We start from the raw sequence: 13,031 nt of genomic DNA on the forward strand, positions 1-13,031 counted from the left end.
TAAATCTACAAGCTCTTCACCGTTTCCATTTACAACACTGAACACCCCATGTATACCAATTATTCTCTCAACTGCCACATTACTCACCTTTGCATTGAAATCACCCATCACTATAACCCGGTCTTGTGCATCAAAACCACTAACACACTCATTCAGCTGCTCCGAAAACACTTGCCTCTCATGATCTTTCTTCTCATGCCCAGGTGCATATGCACCAATAATCACCCATCTCTCTCCATCAACTTACAGTTTTACCCATATCAATTCAGAATTTACTTTCGTATACTCTATCAAATACTCCCACAACTCCTGTTTCAGGAGTATTGCTACTCCTTCCCTTGCTCTTGTCGTCTCACTAACCCCTGACTTTACTCCCAAAACATTCCCAAACCTGGGAGCCTTGAAAAATGTGTGGAAGGTGAGAAATAGTGGTTCCAACAATATTATATGGTTGCAAGACATGGGCTATAGATAGAGTTGTGCAGGGGAAGGTGGATGTGTTGGAAATGAGATGTTTGAGGGCAATATGTGGTGTGAGGTAGTTTGACCGAGTAAGTAATGAAAGAGTAAGAGAGATGTGTGGTAATAAAAAGAGTGTGGTTAACAGAGCAGAAGAGGGTGTTTTGAAAATGTTTGATCACATGGAGAGAATGAGTGAGGAAAGACTGACAAAGAGAATATATGTGTCAGAGGTGGAGGGAATGAGAAGTGGGAGACCAAATTGGAGGTGGAAAGATGGGGTGAAAAAGATTCTGAATGATCGGGGCCTGAAGATGCAGGAGGGTGAAAGGCATGCAAGGAATAGAGTGAATTGGAACGATGTGGTATACTGGGGTCGACCTGCTGTCAAATGATTGAAAAGGGAATGTGTAGTGTCTGGGGTAAACCATGGAAAGTTCTGTGGGGCCTGGATGTGGAAAGGGAGGTATGGTTTTGGTGCATTATACATGACAGCTAGAGACTGAGTGTGAATGGATATGGCCTTTGTTTTCTTTTCCTAGTGCTAGCTCGTGCACATGTGTGGGGAGGGGGTTGTCTTTTCATGTGTGGCAGGGTGGCGACAGGAATGAATAAGGGCAGACAGTATGAATTGTGTACATGTGTATATATGTATGTCTGTGTTTTTATATATATATATATGTATACCTTGAGATGTATAGGTATGTATATGTGCGTGTGTGGACGTGTGTGTATATACATGTATGTAGGTGGGTTGGGCCATTCTTTTGTCTGTTTCCTTGGACTACCTCGCTAATGCGGGAGACAGCAACAAAGTATGATAAATGAATACATAAATATATATGGATGGAGTGATAGAGATGAAAGGAAAACTAAGGAAAAGTGGTGCAGAGATGGAGTGTGGCAGTGAGATATGGTAGCTATTGGCAAGCCTGTTTGTGGATGATACTGTGTTGTTTGCGGAGAGTGAAGAGGAGTTGCAAAAGGTTGTAAGTGTGCTTTATGATGTGTGTAAGTGAAGGAGATTGAACGTAAATGCAAGTAAAAGTAGAATAATAGTTTTTGAAAGGAAATGGACTGAAAGTATAGAATTTGTAAAACCATATATAGTGAAAGAAGAAAATTTACTAAATTGTGCTGTGGATATGGGGGGAAAAAGACTGGCAAAAGTGAGGGAATTTACGTATGTGAGAGCTGTCTTGGGTAAGTGTGGTTATATGGAAGGAGAGATAGGGAGAGAGCAGTACAGGGTAGAAGAGTCATTTGTTCCCTTAATGGAATAATGAAGGGTAGAGGAGTATGTATGGAAGTGAAGACAGGATTAAGGGACAGCATAGTCCTCTGAAACCTGACCTATGCAGCTGAAACATGGATGTGGAATGAGGCACAGAGGTCAAGAATCCAGGCTGTGGAAATGAGCTACAGGTACACCACTGAATTTCTGGCAACTGATGGTTTGGTACCTCCTTTAGTCCGGACAAAATTATGTGAGGGAAGTTGAAATTTCCATGGCCACCATACTAGTTTACTGGGTGGCCACAGATGGCGTTGTGTGTAGGGTGTGCTTATTTACATTCTTTACACTGCACTTGTTGGTGGTGATACCGCGATTGTATGAGATTCTTAAATTATAATGCTTAAAGTTAACCCTACCTATGGTGTCTAAGACATATGAGAGTGTCAGTCATGATGTCAAATGTAAACACCAGTCAATATCGATCCAAGATAAAGTAGAACTGTTGAAAAAAATGGACTGTGGTGTTTTGGTGCATAAGCTGTGTGACATCTACAGTATTGGTTCATCAACTGTTTATGATATAAAGAAGCAAAGGGAGAAAATATTGAAATTCTATGCAAAAAGCGATTCCAAGGAGCAAATGACGATTAGAAAAACTATGAAAAATGTTAAGAGTATTGAGCACGACTGAGTGATGATGGAATGGTTTTGACAGCGTTGGAGTGATGGAGTGGATTTGTCAGGTAGCATGATAATGGACCAGTCTAAGTTGTACCATAAAGAACTTAAATTACAACATGAGCATGACTATAGTGAATGATGGCTTCAAAGATTCAAGGAGCGCCATGGAATTTCCATGAATAAAGGGTGCATAGAAAAGCAGTCTGCAAACCAATAAGGAGGTGCTGAGTATGTGGACGAATTTGCAAAACTCGTAGCTTACGAGCACCTCAGTCCTGAGCAGGTGTATAAGTACCTGTATTTCATTCATTTATCTAATTTACATTTAATCAGGCAATGCTTTGGAACCAAGAGTGCCAGAAAATCGGTGGCATACCGGTATTTGATAAGAGAATGGGGAGTGACTAAATGGAATGAAGAAAGAAATGAAAGGGTGTATGAGAGATGTGGTATGGCAAGGAATGCAAAGGTAATGAATTGTGTAGTGTTAGAATAGGTGAAATGTAATACTTTGAGGTGGTTTGGGCATGTTGAAAGAATGCAAGAGCAGGAATTTACAAGGAGAGTGTATGATATTACAATCAAAGGGGTTGGTTTGAGTGTAAGACCACCTGTGACATGGGCAAATAGGGTGGATGAATACTGCAGGGAGAGAAACAGAGGAAGAATGCATGGAATGGTGTATGGGAGGGAGGCATGTAAAGACAGGGATAAGTGGAGACTCTTTGTCATGGCCACCCCTTGATGGGAGTTCCCTCATCTTTGACAAAATTTTCATTCCTTAAAATGATGGGTATATTTACATTTAATTGTGCAAAATCTATAATGTATGTTGAGCCAAGTCATTGTTTTTGTTGATACCATTGACCAGTTTGGTGCATATTGTTTTTGAGCCTGGTTCCAACTTTTTTTGAAAAATTCAGCTACAATCCTATGTACTCCTATAGCTTTTTCACAGTAAAGTAATAATGTTTGAAAGGAAACATGTTAAAAGTATAGATTCTATGAAACGATATAGAGTGAAAGAAGAAAGTGTATTTCATTGTGATTGGGATATGGGGGGAGAAAGACTGGAATACATGAGAGAATTTAAGTATTAAGGAGCTGTCTTGGGTAAGTTTAGTGATATGGAAGGAGAGATAAGGGAGAGAGCAGTACTGGGTAGAAGAGTCATTGGGTCCCTTTATAGAATAACGAAGGGTAGAGGTGTAAGTATGAAAGTAAAGAGAGTAATTAAGTGACAGCATTGTCCTCCCAACCCTGACCCATGTGGCCAAAACTTAGACTTGGAATAAGTCACAGAGTTCAACAAACCAGGCTGTGGAAATGAGCTATTTGAGAAGAGCATGTGGTGTGACTATATAGAATGAAGAAAGAAATGAAGGGGTGCATGAGAGATGTGGTATGGTGTGGAATGCAAAAGGAATGAATTGTGAAGTTGTAGAGTGGGTAAAACATAGTACTTTAAGGGTGGTTTAGGCAAGTAGAAAGAATGCAAGACTTGGAGTTTACAGGGAAGCTTTATGATAGTACAATTAAAGGGGATGGTGTGAGAGGAAGACCACCTGTGATATGGGCAAATAGAGTGGAAGAATTCTGGAGGGAGAGAATTGGTGGAAGAATGCATGGAATGGTGTATGCAAGGGAGGTATGTAAGGACAGGGATAAGTGGAGACTATTGCCATGACTATCCCTCAATGGGAGTTCCCAGAGGGAATGGTTGTCAGAGATATTGATTAATAGACATTAGTCCCAACAATGCTGTATGAATGAGAGGCATGAGCTGTAGGTGTGAATGTACAGAGGAAGGTTAATGTGTTGGAAATGAATGTTAAAAAAAACAATATGTGTTTTGAGGAGGGTTAATCGAGTAAGTAATGATAGGGTAAGAGAGAGGTGTGGTATTAAGAAGAATATGGTTGAGAGATCTGATAAGGGTGTGCAGAAATGGTTTGGATATGTGGAGAAAATGAGTGAGGAGGGTTTAAGAAAGGGGGTATATCTGATAGAAGTGGAGAGGATGAATAGAAGGGGGAGACCAAATTGGATATGGAAGGATGAAGTGAAAAAGATTTTGAGTGCTGAGGCCTGAATATGTAGGAAGGTGAAAGGCATGCATGGTTTAGAGTGAATTGGATTGATGTGGTTTACAGGGGAGATGTGCTTTCAGGGCATTTGAAGGAGCTGGGGAAAAACAGAGAAGGATCAGTGGGGCTTGTTTGTTTCACATGATGCGCAATATGTTGCAGTTGAATGTCAGGTTTAGAATTCATAAACCACGTCACTTGTCTTAGTAAGCCTCATCACTCCACCCATCCATTACTCATGCCCTTATTAGCATCTCTGTCAGCATGTAGGACTTACCTGTGTTGTCATCCATCATTGCCATCTAAATTCTGTGTTACAGATATTATGTGAGAAATTTCTAGTGCATAAATGAGGTTAGTGTAGCAAAAGCTTTATGGTAATTTTTAGATAATCTTGTTTACTCTTTTTCAGTTGCAGAAGTCCCTTACACGCCAATTTTACATATACATGCTTAGAATAAAGTAAACTGTTTTACCAACAATGGAATCAAGTTTTAAACATCCATGGTTTTCCATGGTCATGGCACCACAAAAACTTTTCTGTGCTGTGGGTGAGTCACATAGCTCCAGGCTGTTTATAGCCCAGCACAGCAGACCATAATTCCTATGGAGAAGCATTAGGAGTGTCATAACCAGGTGGTGTTTCTAGGGCAAACATCAGGGAGCCTTTTGTGCTGTATTTTTTGTGCAGTTTAGGTGATTGGCTACTTTGTGGGAATACTGAGGCACAATATCAGGAGTGACATACCGAGGCACAATATCAGGAGTGACATACTGGTATCATAATATTACTTTACAGTTTTCTGCATAATTTTTTTATTCATTTTATTCATTTTATTTATTTATTCATTGAAGCTTATTGATACAGTGGTTAAATTGATGAGAACTGCTATTGACGTTTGTGTAAATAAATTATACATTTCCTTTTTTCCATAGCCAGAGGTTGAACCATTATGTGACATTCTTTTTTTCATTCATTTCAAGCTAGAAGTTTCAGTTTTCTAAATTGTTTCTTACATTTCTCATATGTATATATATGTATGTGTGTGTGTGTGTATATGTGCGTGTGTGTGTGTATGTGTGTGTGTGTGTATATGTATATATTTTTTTTTTTTTTTTTTTTTATACTTTGTCGCTGTGTCCCTGGGGATAGGGGTGAAAGAATACTTCCCACGTATTCCTCGCGTGTCGTAGAAAGCGACTAGAGGGGACGGGAGCGGGGGGCCAGAAATCCTCCCCTCCTTGTATTAATTTTCTAAAATGGGAAACAGAAGGAGTCACGCGGGGAGTGCTCATCCTCCTCGAAGGCTCAAAGTGGGGTGCCTAAATGTGTGTGGATGTAACTAAGATGTGAAAAAAGGAGAGATAGGTAGTATGTTTGAGGAAAGGAACCTGGATGTTTTGGCTCTGAGTGAAACGAAGCTCAAGGGTAAAGGGGAAGAGTGGTTTGGGAATGTCTGGGGAGTAAAGTCAGGGGTTGGTGAGAGGACAAGAGCAAGGGAAGGAGTAGCAATACTCCTGAAACAGGAGTTGTGGGAGTATGTGATAGAGTGTAAGAAAGTAAATTCTCGATTAATATGGGTAAAACTGAAAGTTGATGGAGAGAGATGGGTGATTATTGGTGCATATGCACCTGGGCATGAGAAGAAAGATCAAGAGAGGCAAGTGTTTTGGGAGCAGCTGAATGAGTGTGTTAGTGGTTTTGATGCACGAGACCGGGTCATAGTGATGGGTGATTTGAATGCAAAGGTGAGTAATGTCGCAGTTGAGGGAATAATTGGTATACATGGGGTGTTCAGTGTTGTAAATGGAAATGGTGAAGAGCTTGTAGATTTATGTGCTGAAAAAGGACTGATGATTGGGAATACCTGGTTTAAAAAGCGAGATATACATAAGTATACTTATGTAAGTAGGAGAGATGGCCAGAGAGCGTTATTGGATTACGTGTTAATTGACAGGCTGTGCGAAAGAGAGACTTTTGGATGTTAATGTGCTGAGAGGTGCAACTGGAGGGATGTCTGATCATTATCTTGTGGAGGCTAAAGTGAAGATTTGTATGGGTTTTCAGAAAAGAAGAGTGAATGTTGGGGTGAAGAGGGTGGTGAGAGTAAGTGAGCTTGAGAAGGAGACCTGTGTGAGGAAGTACCAGGAGAGACTGAGTACAGAATGGAAAAAGGTGAGAACAATGGAAGTAAGGGGAGTGGGGGAGGAATGGGATGTATTTAGGGAATCAGTGATGGATTGCGCAAAAGATGCTTGTGGCATGAGAAGAGTGGGAGGTGGGTTGATTAGAAAGGGTAGTGAGTGGTGGGATGAAAAAGTAAGAGTATTAGTGAAAGAGAAGAGAGAGGCATTTGGACGATTTTTGCAGGGAAAAAATGCAATTGAGTGGGAGATGTATAAAAGAAAGAGACAGGAGGTCAAGAGAAAGGTGCAAGAGGTGAAGAAAAGGGCAAATGAGAGTTGGGGTGAGAGAGTATCATTAAATTTTAGGGAGAATAAAAAGATGTTCTGGAAGGAGGTAAATAAAGTGCATAAGACAAGGGAGCAAATGGGAACTTCAGTGAAGGGCGCAAATGGGGAGGTGATAACAAGTAGTGGTGATGTGAGAAGGAGATGGAGTGAGTATTTTGAAGGTTTGTTGAATGTGTTTGATGATAGAGTGGCAGATATAGGGTGTTTCGGTCGAGGTGGTGTGCAAAGTGAGAGGGTTAGGGAAAATGATTTGGTAAACAGAGAAGAGGTAGTGAAAGCTTTGCGGAAGATGAAAGCCGGCAAGGCAGCAGGTTTGGATGGTATTGCAGTGGAATTTATTAAAAAAGGGGGTGACTGTATTGTTGACTGGTTGGTAAGGTTATTTAATGTATGTATGACTCATGGTGAGGTGCCTGACGATTGGCGGAATGCGTGCATAGTGCCATTGTACAAAGGCAAAGGGGATAAGAGTGAGTGCTCAAATTACAGAGGTATAAGTTTGTTGAGTATTCCTGGTAAATTATATGGGAGGGTATTGATTGAGAGGGTGAAGGCATGTACAGAGCATCAGATTGGGTAAGAGCAGTGTGGTTTCAGAAGTGGTAGAGGATGTGTGGATCAAGTGTTTGCTTTGAAGAATGTATGTGAGAAATACTTAGAAAAGCAAATGGATTTGTATGTAGCATTTATGGATCTGGAGAAGGCATATGATAGAGTTGATAGAGATGCTCTGTGGAAGGTATTAAGAATATATGGTGTGGGAGGAAAGTTGTTAGAAGCAGTGAAAAGTTTTTATCGAGGATGTAAGGCATGTGTACGTGTAGGAAGAGAGGAAAGTGATTGGTTCTCAGTGAATGTAGGTTTGCGGCAGGGGTGTGTGATGTCTCCATGGTTGTTTAATTTGTTTATGGATGGGGTTGTTAGGGAGGTAAATGCAAGAGTTTTGGAAAGAGGGGCAAGTATGAAGTCTGTTGGGGATGAGAGAGCTTGGGAAGTGAGTCAGTTGTTGTTCGCTGATGATACAGCGCTGGTGGCTGATTCATGTGAGAAACTGCAGAAGCTGGTGACTGAGTTTGGAAAAGTGTGTGGAAGAAGAAAGTTAAGAGTAAATGTGAATAAGAGCAAGGTTATTAGGTACAGTAGGGTTGAGGGTCAAGTCAATTGGGAGGTGAGTTTGAATGGAGAAAAACTGGAGGAAGTGAAGTGTTTTAGATATCTGGGAGTGGATCTGGCAGCGGATGGAACCATGGAAGCGGAAGTGGATCATAGGGTGGGGGAGGGGGCGAAAATTCTGGGGGCCTTGAAGAATGTGTGGAAGTCGAGAACATTATCTCGGAAAGCAAAAATGGGTATGTTTGAAGGAATAGTGGTTCCAACAATGTTGTATGGTTGCGAGGCGTGGGCTATGGATAGAGTTGTGCGCAGGAGGATGGATGTGCTGGAAATGAGATGTTTGAGGACAATGTGTGGTGTGAGGTGGTTTGATCGAGTGAGTAACGTAAGGGTAAGAGAGATGTGTGGAAATAAAAAGAGCGTGGTTGAGAGAGCAGAAGAGGGTGTTTTGAAGTGGTTTGGGCACATGGAGAGGATGAGTGAGGAAAGATTGACCAAGAGGATATATGTGTCGGAGGTGGAGGGAACAAGGAGAAGAGGGAGACCAAATTGGAGGTGGAAAGATGGAGTGAAAAAGATTTTGTGTGATCGAGGCCTGAACATGCAGGAGGGTGAAAGGAGGGCAAGGAATAGAGTAAATTGGAGCGATGTGGTATACCGGGGTTGACGTGCTGTCAGTGGATTGAAGCAAGGCATGTGAAGCATCTGGGGTAAACCATGGAAAGCTGTGTAGGTATGTATATTTGCGTGTGTGGACGTATGTATATACATGTGTATGGGGGGGGGGCCATTTCTTTCGTCTGTTTCCTTGCGCTACCTCGCAAACGCGGGAGACAGCGACAAAGTATAATAAATAATATAGATAAATAGTTTTCCACATAATTTTTTTATTCATTTATAATCATGTCTTTTTTCTTTAAATATGAAAAGCTTATTTTTGATCTTGAAGTGTTCATTTTAGGACATAAGGTATGTCTTTCAAAAGGCACTACCCCTGGTCCCCAGTTTCCCATAGGCCTTGTAACTTGCCAACCATGGCTTTATGAACAACAGGGTCTTCCAGGAACATAATCCCCATGGTTTGCAAAGGACTTCTGTACTCACTTTTTCTGTCATCTCTTGGATATCCTAATTGCAACATATGTTAGACATAGTGACAGAGGCACATGACATACATTATATGAGGCAAATGTTTGGCCCATTGTTTTAAAAAAAATGTGTGCAAAGTTCAGTACCTGACTCACTCCTTGCTTTTTCCTCCTTCCTTGATATGCACAACTTCCTCCATGCTCCAGTCCCTTCCCCAAGGATGCACTGAGGCTCCAGCTGGGTGTCAAAGAAAAAAAAAAATGCGTTTTTTTTTTTATTTTTTTATTTTTTTTGCTTTGTCGCTGTCTCCCGCGTTTGCGAGGTAGCGCAAGGACACAGACGAAAGAAATGGCCCAACCCACCCGCATACACATGTATATACATACACGTCCACACACGCAAATATACATACCTACACAGCTTTCCATGGTTACCCCAGACGCTTCACATGCCTTGATTCAATCCACTGACAGCACGTCAACCCCGGTATACCACATCGATCCAGTTCACTCTATTCCTTGCCCGCCTTTCACCCTCCTGCATGTTCAGGCCCCAATCACTCAAAATCTTTTTCACTCCATCTTTCCACCTCCAATTTGGTCTCCCACTTCTCCTCGTTCCCTCCACCTCCGACACGTATATCCTCTTTGTCAATCTTTCCTCACTCATTCTCTCCATGTGCCCAAACCATTTCAAAACACCCTCTTCTGCTCTCTCAACCACGCTCTTTTAATTTCCACACATCTCTCTTACCCTTACATTACTTACTCGATCAAACCACCTCACACCACACATTGTCCTCAAACATATTTCCAGCACATCCACCCTCCTGCGCACAACGCTATCCATAGCCCACACCTCGCATCCATACAACATTGTTGGAACCACTATTCCTTCAAACATACCCATTTTTGCTTTCTGAGATAATGTTCTCGACTTCCACACATTCTTCAAGGCTCCCAGGATTTTTGCCCCTTCCCCCACCCTATGATTCACTTCCGCTTCCATGGTTCCATCAGCTGCCAGATCCACTCCCAGATATCTAAAACACTTTACTTCCTCCAGTTTTTCTCCATTCAAACTTACCTCCCAATTGTCTTGACCCTCAACCCTACTGTACCTAATAACCTTGCTCTTATTTACATTTACCCTTAACTTTCTTCTTTCACACACTTTACCAAACTCAGTCACCAGCTTCTGCAGTTTTTCACATGAATCAGCCACCAGCGCTGTATCATCAGCGAACAACAACTGACTTACTTCCCAAGCTCTCTCATCCCCAACAGACTTCATTCTTGCCCCTCTTTCCAAAACTCTTGCATTCACCTCCCTAACAACCCCATCCATAAACAAATTAAACAACCATGGAGACATCACACACCCCTGCCGCAAACCTACATTCACTGAGAACCAATCACTTCCCTCTCTTCCTACACATACACATGCCTTACATCCTCGATATAAACTTTTCACTGCTTCCAACAACTTGCCTCCCACACCATATATTCTTAATACCTTCCACAGAGCATCTCTATCAACTCTATCATATGCCTTCTCCAGATCCATAAATGCTACATACAAATCCATTTGCTCTTCTAAGTATTTCTCACATACATTCTTCAAAGCAAACACCTGATCCACACATCCTCTACCACTTCTGAAACCACACTGCTCTTCCCCAATCTGATGCTCTGCACCCTCTCAATCAATACCCTCCCATATAATTTACCAGGAATACTCAACAAACTTATACCTCTGTAGTTTGAGCACTCACTCTTATCCCCTTTGCCTTTGTACAATGGCACTATGCACGCATTCCGCCAATCCTCAGGCACCTCACCATGAGTCATGCATACATTAAATAACCTTACCAACCAGTCAACAATTATGGGGAAATATAGGGGAGAAAGAATACTTCCCACGTATTCCCTGCGTGTCGTAGAAGGCGACTAAAAGGGGAGGGAGCGGGGGGCTAGAAATCCTCCCCTCTCACTTTTTTTTTTTTAATTTTCCAAAAGAGGGAACAGAGAAGGGGCCCAGGTGAGGATATTCCCTCAAGGGCCCAGTCCTCTGTTCTCAACGCTACCTCGCTAATGCGGGAAATGGCGAATAGTATGAAAGAAAAGAAAGAAAGATAATGTTTTTAAGAGTTTTTACACATGTTTTTCCATATAGTGGTAGCCATAGTTTAAGGGTTAAGAAAAGAGATCAGAAAGCTATTCGGGCAATGATGTAAGGAAGTGAAAGAAAATGTTCCATTACTGAAAACTTTACAACCTTAAAGAAAGTAATTAAAGTAATTCAATCTGCAAAATCAAGAATGTACAAAACAAGTTTATACAGAAGCCCAGCATAAAGCTGCATGCTTTTTTTAAAGATCTATCAAATAAATAAAAGACCAGCGAGGAGTGAGTACAAGTATCTTTTAGAGTAAACAAATGGTTAAGAACGATTCAAGATGAACCCAGAACTGTGGAGTAGTCTGTTAGACTTGGCTGTGGAAGGTAGTCTGTTTCAGTACATTTTACGTGATACCTAGAGATTAGGTGTATGCAAATGAGGTCATTGTTCATTAGATTCTGGTATTTCCTTATTAAAGCAGGAAAGAATTAGTTTAATTGAAAAAGAATTAGAGATAATTTTCAATTTCTTTTCTTTTTCTTTTAAACTATCCGCCATTTCCCGCATTAGCAAGGTAGCGTTAAGAACAGAGGACTGGGCCTTTGTGGAATATCCTCACCTGGCCCCCCTCTGTTCCTTCTTTTGGAAAATTAAAAAAAAGAAAAAAAAAATGAGAGGGGAGGATTTCCAGCCTCCCATTTATTGAATGTAATTTTATTAGAGGAAAAGGATTTGCCATACCATTATTGTATGGCACAGCAAGTAATAATTTTTACTCTTATTCTGTCATGTGTTTATATTTTTGAATGCTGATCATATTTTTGAATGGTGATCATATTTTGTGGGAATAGAGCATATCAGTCTAATGTATCACCATCAACATAAAGAATTTTTTTGTTCCATTTTGTGTATCATGTTTTTATGACAATTTTTTGCAAACGTAACAAATCAGTGTTGACTATGAAGAAAGAGATAAAACCAAATACTAATTGATTTACCCTGGTAAGACTGTGATGCCATTAGTGGAATGTTTTTCCTGCCAAAGAAAGGATTAACTCATAACCATTAGTTTTTATATAACATTGATTCCTTAAAGGAATAATAATTACAGTTACCATTAAAATAGTTGATGGAAAAAGAATCATTTAGGGTGGCCTTTATGCTTAATGGAGTGAGAACCCTCACATGTCCTAAATTGGGTGTGCTTGGATAGTTGCTATACCAGTTGGATTGTAATGCTATTATTTATATGTAGAATTTACAGTATTTATATGCTGTGTTTGTTTACAGTGTGTTCCGGATATGCTTTATGCAATATTCATCCCCTCTTCCAGTAAATAGGTACAAGGTAAAGGTGGTTCTCTACTAAGTGTCCTCCAGCAAGAGAGATGAGGAGGAGGCTGGAGGAATTTTCAGTAAAAAAACTGAATATCACAAAGGTTAACTTTAAAAGATTTGAGTGTAAATATATACATTAAGAGGTTTTTATGATTAACTACTGTTTATGTTATATGCTCAATTTTTTTTTATTATACTTTGTACATGCAGCAGGAATTATGATGTTGCTCATGTCAACTGCCATAAATATTAATATTTTGAAAGGTTAAATAAAATGAAATCAGTGTCAGTCATGGGCACTGTATATCCATTGCATTTATTGCTTTGTACAATGCTTTCTTTTAAGGTTCAGCTATTTAATGGCGTTTGAGAAATTCACAGTCCGTATGAGTTGCTCACAGTTACTGGATCTTCTGATTTTATTCTCAAAC

At 40.5% G+C, this 13,031-nt stretch overlaps 1 protein-coding gene across 4 annotated transcripts in view; it reads left to right on the forward strand.

The window, feature by feature from the left end:
* Positions 1–13,031, forward strand: part of U2af38 (U2 small nuclear riboprotein auxiliary factor 38) — a 238,072-nt gene that overhangs the window by 24,694 nt on the left and 200,347 nt on the right. For 2 of the 4 annotated variants that reach the window (XM_071659278.1, XM_071659280.1), the window contains one exon: positions 12,553–12,610. The exons of the other annotated variants lie outside the window; for them this stretch is intronic. In XM_071659278.1, the coding sequence (XP_071515379.1) occupies positions 12,553–12,610 (58 nt within the window). The remainder of the gene's footprint in view (positions 1–12,552; positions 12,611–13,031) is intronic. 4 annotated transcript variants of the gene reach the window in all.

Source organism: Panulirus ornatus, chromosome 68 (genome assembly GCF_036320965.1).
Source record: "Panulirus ornatus isolate Po-2019 chromosome 68, ASM3632096v1, whole genome shotgun sequence".
NCBI lineage: Eukaryota > Metazoa > Arthropoda > Malacostraca > Decapoda > Palinuridae > Panulirus > Panulirus ornatus.